Source organism: Equus quagga, chromosome 6 (genome assembly GCF_021613505.1).
Source record: "Equus quagga isolate Etosha38 chromosome 6, UCLA_HA_Equagga_1.0, whole genome shotgun sequence".
Classification (NCBI taxonomy): domain Eukaryota; kingdom Metazoa; phylum Chordata; class Mammalia; order Perissodactyla; family Equidae; genus Equus; species Equus quagga.
Window position 1 is genome coordinate 102,690,883 of NC_060272.1, and position 12,998 is coordinate 102,703,880.

Below are 12,998 nucleotides of genomic sequence, written 5' to 3' on the forward strand. Positions count from 1 at the left end.
CCCAGCCTCCCGTGTTGCCTCCTTAGGCCCCCCTGAATACATTATTAAAAGGCAGCACCCCCGCCCTTGTTTATTTTCTTCATAGCACTTGTAAAGTCAGTAATTATTTTATTATGTTTACTTTTTTTGGTCTGTCTCTATGAAGATAATGAAAGCATTATTAGGGCAGGGACTTTGTCAGTCTTGGCATACCCCCAAGGCCTAGCACAGTGCCAAGCTAAATAAATATTTGCCAACTGAATAAATGAATGAATGCATGGACAATCAAATGTATGTCTTCTATCCTAAGCACTAACCACACCCTTAAAAAAAGGACAAAGCCACAATATGAAAAATTAGCTCAGGAGAATTAGAAGGTCACCTAGACAGCCTATATTTCAGCTCTGCACTCAATAACCAGATGCTCCCTGATCCATAATGCAGTGTAGACAGCAGCACATCTTGGATGAGTAGAAAGCACTGACATAAAAGTAACAGCAGGTCATCTTCTCTCCACTGGGGAAAAAGTACAGTTAGACCCTGTGAACAGTTAAAAAATTTCCTTATAACTGAACCCAATTTGTGTCTCTGGGTTTCTGGGTGTACATATGTATCGGGAGTTAGGCAAAAAAGATACCGGAAGACTGAGAAACTTAATGTTACAGTCCCCAGAGACCACAACCACCTTTTTGTTCTCTCCTTAATGATGCCTTGAATGTCTCTGGGACAACAGCTTCCATGCAGAGGGCTGAGCTGCCCAATCTTCCTCTCATATAATAAAAGTCACAGACACACGATCCACAGACAGTCAACTGAACTCACCAGAAAATAGGGGAGTACCGTCTGAAGGAACTTAATTCCCACAGGGGAAAATAACTTTCAAAATATTCACCCTCCTGCCTGATACTTTATCAGAGCTTTTTTGCTATTGAGCAGATTATTAGTGAGTTATTCCTCCTTCTGTGACAGCCTACAGAACAGTTAGGTTTGAAACGTGTTCTTCTCCTAATTTGACAGTTCAAAATATGTCACTCTCTCCAAGTGGATCCTACATCTCTTACTGTCAATTTTGAGTTCTGTACTTAAGAATAAGTTTTGAAATGATTACTTTACTCGTCATTTTATTTCCAGGGTTTCACACAGTGCCCAAGAGATTGATTTGTTTTTCATTTTGAAATTACTATGTACTTTCTAGAAAAAGGTATTCTTGAGGCTACAGCTCAGATTACGTTTTCAGAGGTGAGACACACTTTGGTAGAGGAAAGTTGGCTTTTGAACCATTGAATGAGGGGAAACGTTTTCAAATTGTTCAGTTCTATTCATTTTTTTCCCATCCCAAAGATGGCTGGGTTTATCTGTGTCACTGGCCCCCACTATTTTCCATTTTAATGTCATAGGCATGACAGCGTTCAGACAATACTGCAGTGGTTAGGGTCCAACAGACCCGAGAGAGAGATTAATAATGGGTTAAAATCCCAGCCTTATTCTGCTACTTACTTGCTATGTTCCCTGGAGCAGGTTACTAAACGTCTCTGTACCTCAGTTTTCTCATCTGTGAAATGGAAATAATCGTACTACCTCACAGGGCTGCTCTGAGATTAAATGAGTTGACGATTCTAAAGAACTTAGAATGGTGGCTGGCATGTGCCAAGCACTTAATAACTGTTAGCGCTTACTATTAACACAGCTTTTAAAATTGCTTCTGATTGGTAATTATTATGATTTAATTTGCTGAATTAATAGGTTTCTGGCTAGAATAAACTCAATGCAATTTGATAAATAAGATTCTCCCAGCAACCAATGAGTGTAACTCCATAAAAGTGCACAATTTCTGAATAAGCGCATGGCATACGTCCCATTACTGTTTGTTAAGTAGAGAGAAGACTAGAAGCTAAGCTACAACGTTGGTTTTCTTTTTTGGAGTCCAGAATAAAGAATTCCAGAATCTTAAATTTCTCTGTTCTTAAACAACTTCTTAAGAACCATCTTTAGAAATCTCCATTAAGTTTCCAGGCAAGGGAAGAGTGATAAAGAGGGATCAGCCACAGGCCTTGCGACAAGGAGCCTGCTGGCCACACCAGAACCCTGCTGGCCAAGCTGTGTAGGAAGGCACGAGGATCGTCTGCACATATGAAGCCTTTAAACTTGAAAATAAAAGCAACGTTGTGCCCTGAGAGCAGAAACTCCAGCTCAGATGGCCCAACTGGCTGCAGAAACACTGAAAACTCCAGCCTCGCAGCGTCCCATTAACACCAAACTCAACAATGCAGTGGTGGTTGTTGCCCCTGAAGGAAGCTGTGCAGCAAGCTTGGGGTAGGATATTATCTCCTAGAGTCAGTGCTTTTGGAACACCAATGTGATGTTTATTGGAATCAGGGACCAAAAGATGGAGTTTCCATGGTTATCCAGAAGGCAGAAGTGCAGCAAACCTGCGTGGCTTAATACAGATACTCCCTCCAAAGCGAATGCTAGAACAGGTCACTTCGAAACAAACAATTCAGGGAAACAACCCAATAGGAGGGTTGGCTTCTCCTCCTATCTGAAGCTGCCAATTGTTTTTGCTTAATTATCTGCAACATCTTGCTTAAAAGTCATAAAGGCAGATTTGAAATCGCTTGCTTTAGGACTTAGCGAGGAAGAAGACAGAAGCACAGGGGATCCCACACAGAAGCTGAGGGATTTGGAGGGAAGATCTGCACAGCGGCGTGGATGGTAATGGTACATGATTATACACACTTCTAAATCGAGTGAGATTATTTAAAAATTCTCCCTCTCTGAACGATGCAGCTCATCTTGCTGCGTAATTTTAAAAACACCACAGCAGCCCATCATCAGGAGCACATCTTTCTCTCTTATTTCCGAAGCTACTGCCATTGGGAAGGAAACAGTGTCTTGCTCCAGCACTCACTGTCTACTCTCCCACGCCCAGGACAGACCGGAGTCGGCACCAGGATGCTAAGTGACTGCTCTCCTCAGGAGCCCAGTGCCGGGAGAGGTAGTCACACTGGCTGCCAAGCTCAGTTCTAACAGAACTAACCCAACTGGCAATCAGAGGCTGAGGGATCTTGCTTTTGCGAACAGAAACAGTGACATCACTCATTGGTGTTCTACTTTTCCCAGGATGATGTGGTCACATCTGTTAAATTTTTTGATCCTCACAGCACTATGAGCCGGTCAAGGTAGGTATTAATTACATTTCGTCAATAAGAAAAATTAAGATTCAGATCAATTAGGGAGAACGCCTACGGTTGTATAACGAGTATCTAAAAGAGCTGGACTCACATCCACCCTCTACTTAAAAGGGCAGTTTGGTCTGGGTGAGGGTTTTCAGCCTTGTTGCTACTAAGATTTGGATAATTCTTTGTTGAGCTCTGTCCTGTGCATTGTAGGGTGCAGCACTGCTGGCCTCTACCTCCCAGATGCCAATAGCACCAGCCTCACAACTGTGACAACCAAAACGTATCCAGACATCACCAAATGTTCCCTGGGTGCTGGTTGCGAACAACTTGGTCAGTGTTTTGGATTAAGGTGAATTGAGAATAACACTTGGAACGCCAAAGGATCACTCTTCCTACAGACCAGTGTGGTTGCTATTCACGACAACTGCTGCTCAATGCAAAGACACGGATGTCTCTGTTAAGCTACAGAGTGTACCTCCATCAGTGCAGAAAGCAAGTGCCTTGTTTTACGGAAGTGGTGGCTTTGTAGAATCTGAAGGAAAGGAAGAGTGGTCAGGGCACAGGACACTAGACAGCCCTTCCCCACTAATCTTAAAATGTTACTCATTTCATTTCTGAAACATTCACATGATTCGAAATTAAAAACACATACAAGGTACATACAGAAAAGTTCCCCCAACTCATGATTCCCACCACCTGGGTCTTCGCAGCGGCAGCCAACGTTACCAGCTGCCTATGGATCTTCCCAGAGTATATTATAAACGAGCATGTATTTAAATGAATGCTTCCTCTTAGAGGAAAGTGTCTCTGAGTCATTACCTCACTCGTGTTTGAGAAGTCATAAAAGACACCTTTCCCTGCAGTGTGGCAAGGGGCAGGCATTGTTCTTCCCACATCATCACTGCCTGCCTCCCCTGGTGGGGAAACTGGCGTAGACACTGGAATTAAATGACAGCCAAGGTCTTGAAAAATAAAACAAAAGAAAATGGAAAAAAATGGGGAACTTTGATCAAGAACCCTGTTTGTGTCTTAGTCTGGTCAGGTTCCTGCTAGGGCATTCTGAGTGCTGTCATCAAGTGGGCCTGTTACGGCGGAAATCAGTTAGAGATTCACGGCACACCCAAAGCTGGGGTGCTAGTACCAAAGGCGGGTGATCTCCACAGCCATGGCAGCCTGCAGCAGTTATCAAAACCAGAATCTCCCAGTGGGGGCCTATTGTGGGCAGGCTCAGGAAGGAAGGAAAAGTACAGAGAGGAGGGGCGACAGGCCTGGAATGACAACTTTTGGGTGGAAAGTGGAGAGACGAAGAAAAACAAACGGTGGCAGTAAAAATTTCCTGTGTCAGCCCAAGCCCAGGTGATAGGGACACACAGATAAATTCTGATGGACAAGTCACAAAATCAGGACATGATATGGCTGGAGATTTTAATCATCTCCCTGACAAAGAACTGCTAGGTGACCTGGGATAAACCACTGAACCACAGTGACATCTGTTTGTTCTATAAGGGTGGGGCTGGGGTGGGCAATTTCTTCACATAGAAAAGAGAGAAAACTCAGGTCTCTGGCATTGGTAATTTACCTGAGTTAAACCATTCTTAAAGTGAAATGATGCCCTGTTTTCTGCTAAGTTTATCACTTTCTTAAAAAAAAAAACTCCTCTTCTTCAAACTTCTCCGGTTCCATCAATGGCAGAAAATTTCTAGTAGTTACTCTGATTGGAATCATTCAGGTCAGGCGTCACTGCGATTTGTACTGTCATTTCACCATGTCGCTAATCTCCAAACCAATGTCGTGGTACCATACTGCCTAGAATTGTGCTATCTAACGTGGTAGCCATTAGCCAGATGTGCTTATTTAAATTTAAATTTAACTTAAAAAGAAAAATTCCTCCATAGATACATTGGCCACATTTTAAATGCTTAATAGCCACACACAGCTTGTAGCTACCGTATTAGCGCAGATTATAGAACATTTCCATCATCGCAGAAAGTTCTAATGGACAGGGCTGGCCTAGAACCTAAAATCCAAACTCCTCAAACCAGCAACCAAGGCTGGCTGTCATTTAGAGCCAGCCCATACTTCCAAAATTGCCGGTTACTTTCCCCAAACACTGACACTGAGCTCTGTCTAGGCCAGGCTCTCCCATCCCTCCGACAAATCATGTTCACCCCTGATTCTGTGCCTCTGCTCACCAGGTTCCTCATCACTGACACAGATGAGTAGAGAAATCAATGTCAAGTCGCCTAAGGAGCGGCATTTTCTGCCATGACAAAAGGCAATGAGGTATCTATGAAATTTTTATCCCAGCAAAATGTTCTGCTAACAAACAACTCCAAGAAAAGGACTCTTCCTCATAAGACTGTAATGAGCTTCAGGCTCGTCAGGACTTGCTAGAGGATTAAGTGAAATGCCACTTCTCTTGGCACTCAGTACCAATCTGAGTTGTTTAATTTTTTCACAGGGGCCTATCCTTTTTCCTCTTAAATATACTGTATGGACATAGGGAGCAGGGAGCAGGTCTTGCATGCATTTCTTCCGCATCTTCCTCTCCTATCTCACTTCTCTACCCAAACAGAGCAGAGGGTGCAAATTGGTCACTGTGTGAGGGCCGGATATGATCAATAGCATGTTGCTTTGTCCAGAGTATATTTTTGAAAAATTTTGGATCACTTGTCAACCTTTAAAAGTTGGGAGATTTCACATCAGAATCCACATTTTTGGTTTCTTGAAAAATCAGTAACTCTAGCAACCCTGGGTGAGCACTCCTGCATAGCTCTATTAGCTGGAGCTGAGTGCCACCTACCCCCTTTTAAGACGGCACGTATTCTCCTGTTTATCACTTTCCCTCTGGTTATTTCACTCCCTCCTTTCCTGCCTGGCCCCTGCAGGCTTCTGCGTTTACAACTCTTGTGGAAGACGATAAATGAACTGAGAATGGAAAAACTACACTCTGTAAACACAGCCAGGAGGCCCTTACTGCCTGTCTCAATGGGCGACATGTTTGTTTTAAGCAGCTAAAAACAAAACTCTTATTTTAGCCATTAGCTGAAGACCATGACCTCACCCGCTGATTTTAGCTATTCTTCCTGGGCTCCACAAGAACTGATAATGGATTAGGGAAATGGTCAACTGGAAGAACAGAAGGCAGCCAGCCTAAATAATCACACGCAAACAATTGCAACTCAGAGTAGAACATTGTTCCATGAACACAGAATGCTTCCCCCAAATGCATGGAAATCACAGCACTCATGATGCTGAGTGTTGCTGGCAGCTGCCCAGTGAATCTGCGGCTTCACACAGAAAGGCTAAACTTGTTCACTCTAACCCATATCGATTTCTCCTCTTTTGAACACTTCATTATAGACTGCTGTGTTGTCAAACTGTCTTCGTGTCTTGTCTCTCCCACTCAACCATTAAGTTCCTTATACACTCTTTGCTATCCTTCTCACGGCTAGCACAGCAGATCAGGGAGCTCTTAACCTGGGGTCCATGGATTGGCTTCAGTCACAGGCAAACACTAACGGGTTATCAAAGCTCCTTATAAAAAAGGGGCATACCCATGGTCAGTGCTTCAGGACTGGGAAGAAAATTAACTTTAAGGTATTTGTAAAAGGCACAATAGTTAACGAAACGCCTGGTGGCCCTGGTGACATTCATCTAGTCTGTTAGTTATCATTCTCAGTGTTTTGGCAGCTGCACATTTCCAAAGCACAAGTTTCATGTTTTCATTAAGGTCATGGGTAAAAAACGTTAAGCTATACAGGGCCAACTTCTGTACCATACTGTAGAGACTAAGTGAATAGGGAGCAAAACTGCCATTCTGTCCAACTGGGTACAAACACACTAACCATAATATTTAATCCCTACTTCTCCACCTTGTCTGAAAGGATGCTGCAAGAATCTTCCAGGTGCCTTTAATTCAAGATTCATCAAACTTGAGCATTCTCCTTATCTGCGACTAATTTAATGACTCCTTCTTAATAGGAAATGTAGTTAATTTGACATAAACTATATCTTTGCGAAGCTCTGCAGGTTTGTGAAACACGTGTGTCTTCTCCAAATGTACATAAGCCATATCTTTACTAACCTATGCTCAAGTTATGCTGAGCAATGGTCTCACTTACATCTGGTTTCCAGAATGTATCTTTTCCTCATTTTTGAAAATAAGGATGATATGTGCTTATTTCCTGCCTTTTGAAACTCTCCCATTCTCCTGATTTTTCTAAGCTCACACTCAGTAGTTTCCCTACTCCAGCTCTGAGTTCTTTCATCTGGGAAATGGTTCACCTGGGCCTAGAGGCAAATAGATTTGCAATAGCTAATGTAACAGTTATTATCATCTCTCCTAACTCCACCATTAACACCTCCAGTTTGAAGATCTTTTGCCTTCATTGAGAAGAATTAAATTGAATAGTTCAGCTTGGCTTTTACCTACTAAAGCACCACCTTCCCTTAGTGATTCCTTCTTGCTGTGCCTGTCAACACCATGTTTACTAAGCGCTCAGGTCTAGGCACTGCGCTCTCTTCTCGGTGCTTGTCTTACAGAGAAGCTAAATACCTCCTCCTCCACTACTTACCTTCCTTTTAAAATCAGATCATCAAAAAGATCCCTATGTCATCACACATTTAAAAAAAATCATTTATGGTTTTTTTTCCTCTTAAGTTTCCTGCATCTTCTCTTATTTTTCAGAATTATTTGCTATCTTAGAATGTGACTTTTAGTTTCTATAACCTTCCCAACATCGCTGATTTCAATATTCTGTTAGAGATATTAATCATAGAATCATATCTATAATATGATTGAAAACATACTTTACCAAATTCTTGGGCAGGGCACACTTAGCAAACTCCAAGATATTCTTTCTATTACTTTTATATCAATAAAGAACACCTATAGGTCAGAATTCAGTCAAGAATTTAGTGCCTCAATGCTGATAGGGAAAATTGCCTGAAACTGATCGGAAGTAATAACAGGCTGGCAATGTGACCATCTCTACATTGGTCTCATACTTGACTGAATTTACAAGGAGTTTTGGGTAAAAGAGATAAGATTTGGTTTTCCACCTGTGTCTAAAAATAAATAGTATATATTTTTTTTAAGTAGAAATCATTTTTTTTAAAGATTTGCCCTGAGCTAACATCTGTTACCAATTTTCCTTTTTTCTTTTTTTTTCCTCCCCAAAGCCCCAGTGCATGGTTGTATATCCTAGTTGTAAGTTCTTCTAGTTCTACGTGAGCCGCCACCACAGCATGGCAACTGACAGATGGGTGGTTTGGTTCTGCAACCAGGAAATGAATCTGGGCTGCCAAAGCGGTGAGAGGGCCAAACTTCAACCACTAGGCCATCAGGGCTGGCTCTAAATAGCGTATTTCTGCGTTTAGCCAGATGCACAAATTCTGTAAGATATACAACACGACTTCCAAGCTCTTGAGTCTTCACCCTCCTGTTCCCCAAACACATCATCACTTTGAGTGGCAACCTCTCTGTTTATATTTCTAGGTTTGGCTGAGTAGGAAAGTCAGAAGAAAAGATACACCAGGAAAAGGGGCATATTTTCCCGCATGAAAATTGAACAGGAAATACATCATGTTAGTTCCATGACCTGAATATGTGGACAGATCAGATGGCTCATGTACTTTATGACAAAACTTCTTGCTAGCTATTCATTCAAGAGTAAAAGACAAAAGGAAAAGTTAAGATATAATAAACCTTCAATACACAAACCTCCTACTCCTAAGAGGAAAAGAGGGCAAGAACTTTTTAAAAGCTAAAATGTGTGGTCAATCTAAAATCAGAAGCAATGGTGCCTGGGGGCATATAGTACCCAGTCATGTTCCTGAACATTAGATTGGTTGCTGGCAGACAAGAATTCAAAGTCAAAGAATGGTAAGGTAAGACACGCTGGGAAGTCTGGAAAGAGATTTTTGTGTTATGTTATATGGCAGTTAGGAGTTAAGGTTGCAGAGGAAATTAAAGTTGCTAATCAGCTGACTTTAAAATAAAGAGATTATCCTGGATTATCCAGGAAGGCTCAGTGTAATCACAAGGGTCCTTTGAAGTGTCAGAGTGAACAGCCTGAGAAAGACCAGTCTTGACTGGCTTTGAAAGTGGAAGGGAGCACGATGCAGAAAATGCAGGTGGCCTGAGATGCTGGAAAAGAGGAGGAGATGGCCTCTCCCCTGGAGCCTCCAGAAAGGAACACAGCCATGTAGACACCTAGATCTTGGCCCAGTGAGACCCATGCCGGACCTGTGACCAACAGAACCATAAGATAATGCATTTGTGTTGTTTAAGTCACTCAGCTCATGGTAATTAGCTGCAGCAGCAATAGAAACTAAGGCAGTAACTTACATAGACTGCTTTGGAGGAAAGAAAGGCCTATGACGATCTTAACATTCCAAACAGTAAAAGTATTCTTTCTGAGCTGAAGAAAGAGAATAAAACACTCACTCACCTTTTTATAGGTTTTTTCTTCATTTTGTTTCCCAGGTGCTGCATCTCCATTTTCAGCAGCAGACGACATCTACAAGAGAAAAACATACCTATTTGAATTTACAGCTCTACTCTGAAATACAATATGCTAATAATATTGCCAACTAGAGGATCTATTTTGGTTAATCACGGTTTTGTTGTTATTGTTATTGTCGCCAAGAAAGGACGTGATTGCTCACAATACTAAAAACAAATCTTTGTTTCCCAATCTTTCAAAAGTAAATTTTTGCCTCCAGATCATTTTGGTAGTATGCTTTACTCCATATGCTATAAGAAAGATGTTATGTAAGTTCAAGCCCATATCATGTGGATAAGTTGCTTTCTACAAAGCTTTTTTTTAAAAAAAAATAACCCTTATTTTCTGGTTATAGATGATTCCTCTAAAAGTATCTGGAAAGTACCAAAAAACATGAATGAGGACAGAAAAAATTACTCAATTCTGCTGCCCTCAGGCAACTCCATTATTCAGATTTTTGTATATTTGTTTCCCCCTTTTGTTCCATGCACTTTCACACTAAAAATACGATACCATCTTACCCAGCATTTTTCACTTGAAGTTTTTACTTTATGTAATAAGCATTTTCCCATTTGATTATAAAAATCTCATCATAAGAATAATTTTTTCTAGTTGTAAGCTACACCACTGTGTGAACACAATTGTGTGTTAATACTTTAGTTAATAATGCTAACATGGAAGGATAGTTGAGGTGGTCCATGGGTTTTGCTTCTAGAAGTAATATAACAATAATTATTTCATGCTTCTTTCTTTGTCCAACTTCAGTGTTTTCTGGGATTAGATTCCTAGAATCACTAGGTCATTGAAAAATTGAAAGCTCTTACAACATATTGCTAAATTTCTTGCCAAGAAGAACATACCCATTCACACTATCAGCAGCAAGTGGGAACTGGTTTCATGACAGGCTTAGCAGTGAGTATTATCATTTTAAATATCTTTGCTAATTTGACAGGTGAAAGAAAGCAGCTCTTGATTTTAATTTGCATCTTTGAAAACTAGCAGTGAAGGTTAACATTGTTTGCATATCTTTTTTTAGCTGTTTGTATTTCTTCTTTTGAGTTTTTTACTGTTTTGTCCATTTATCTGTTGGGGTCTTGGTGTTTTAGTTACCTATTATGGTTATTGATATTAGTGGTTTCCTTATTGATTTTTATGTATTAAGGTTATTAATCTGTTTCCAAGTGCATTATTATTTTCCATGCTGCTGTCTTTTGTTTTATAATTATGACATGAAGAAATTTCGTATTTTTCATACTCAAAACCATTGAATACTTTTGTGATTTCTTCCCAATGCTTTTAGATAAATATTTTTTCATTTGGAGATTATCAGATGTTTAAACATGGGTTCCTGTCACTTTTTAATGATAAGATTTTTGCATTTAACTTTTAATTCATGTGAATTTTTAAAGCCAGTTACTTCTGCGGTAAACAAGCATAGCTACACAATCAGGGAACCATATTTAAGGGTCTTATGTTAAACTGCATGAAGGGCTAGAAAGTTCTAGACACCACAGAGGGACAAAACTTCTGACTTTCTCACAAGCCTTTGAAGCACATTTTAAATTTTGGACCTTTAATAAACAAAGTGTGTGCCAAACCTTAGAATTTGCCAGCCATTTCTCTGCACTGGAACTAAATGACTGATTTTACCCCCACTGCCATGAAGCTGATGTGACTAAAAACCATCCAGGAAGATGAAAGAATGGACCACACCGAGCCAACCTCACCATACCTATTACTGCCCACCACTCAAACCATCCCCTTAGATCAATTTTCAATTCCATTCGTGTCCATTCAATTTGTCCATATCAGAATACGGAGTTTTCAAAGACAGATGTTTCATACACTACTGCTGCCCATGCTGTATCTGCTTAATTCGTTTAAAGAATAATTGGTCTTTCTAGTGTCTTCATAATATTTTGGTGAATTTTGAATATATGTAAGTGGAATTAAAATGTCTGAAAAGTTTTGTAATATCAGGCTCAGGGTAAAAAAAAAAAAAAAAAAAAAATCCAAACCCTCTATCATCTCCCTCCAAAAAAACTTAAATTATACAATTACTTTAAGACTATATAGGTATTTATCTGATATTTGATCCCTGAATTGGCAAAGATTTTTATAAGCTTAAGAGTTGTAGAGGGGGGCCAGCCCCATGGCCCAGTGGTTAAAGTTTCGTGTGCTCTGCTTCAGTGGCCCAGGTTCGTGGGTTCAGATCCTGGGTGTGGACCCACTGTACTCATCAGCCATGCTGTGGAGGCAACCCACATACAAAATAGAGGAAGATTGGCAGAGACGTTAGCTAAGGGATAATCTTCCTCAAGCCAAAAAAGAGAAAGATTGCCAACGGATGTTAGCTCAGGGAGAATCTTCCTCACCAAAAAAAAAAAAAAACAAAAAGTTGCAGAGGAATCACAAGTGAAAAAAAATTAATTGATTTGACTATCCAAAATTATCAAATTCTTACTGCCAAAATAGATCATAAGGCAAGCAACAAGTTGGAAAACATGGCAAAGAATGTGACAAACGTGAAAAATTCCCAAACATAAAAAGCTTATTTAAATTGTGCAGATTCCATCCCCTCTCACCCATTCCAGACATTACTCTTGCAATTCTCCCCTTTCTCTCCTCATCGTCAATTTTTCACTCTACTTCATTCCCATCAGCATTCTGTCATTTCTTCCATCTTAAAAAATAAAAACCCTTCTCTTGATTCCACTTCCCCCTCACTTCCTTATTCACCCTTGTGGCAAAACTCCTTGAAAAAGATGTCTCTACTCTCAATCCCTGATTCCTTTTCTTATCTTCTCTCTTTAACACACTCCAATCAAGGTTTTGCTCCCACCACTGCCCTGAGAACGTCTTCATCAAGGTCACCAATGACCTCCATGTTGCCAAAACCAAGAGCTAATTCTAAGCCCCCATTTTGCCTGATCTATCAGATTACTGACACACATGTCGTGCCCTCCTCGATTGATTTTCTTCGCTTGGCTTCTAGAGCACCATACTCTCCTGGTTTTATTTTTTTCCCCCTATCTTCTTGGTAACATTCCAGCCTCTTTAGTTGGTTCCTCCTTCTCTCTGCCTAACCTCTTAGGGTTGGAGTGTCCAGGACTGAATCCTTGGGTCTCTTCTCTATCCATACTCGCTTTTTGGGGGATCTCTAAATCTCTCTTCGAACTCCAGACTTGCATATCCAATTGTCTTCTTGATATCTCCACTTGGATCTCAAACAGACGCCTAAAATTTTGTAAATCTGAAACTGAATTCCTGACATTCTCTCCCAACTTCCTTCACTTATACTTTCCTCATCTCAGTTAATGGCATCTCCAAC

General features: G+C 40.6%; 1 protein-coding gene across 2 annotated transcripts in view; it reads right to left on the reverse strand.

Annotated features, from left to right (window-relative positions):
* Positions 1–12,998, reverse strand: part of PIP5K1B (phosphatidylinositol-4-phosphate 5-kinase type 1 beta) — a 274,957-nt gene that overhangs the window by 156,688 nt on the left and 105,271 nt on the right. For both annotated transcript variants that reach the window (XM_046664880.1, XM_046664881.1), the window contains exon 3: positions 9,614–9,682. In XM_046664880.1, coding sequence (XP_046520836.1) covers positions 9,614–9,682 — 69 coding nt within the window. The remainder of the gene's footprint in view (positions 1–9,613; positions 9,683–12,998) is intronic.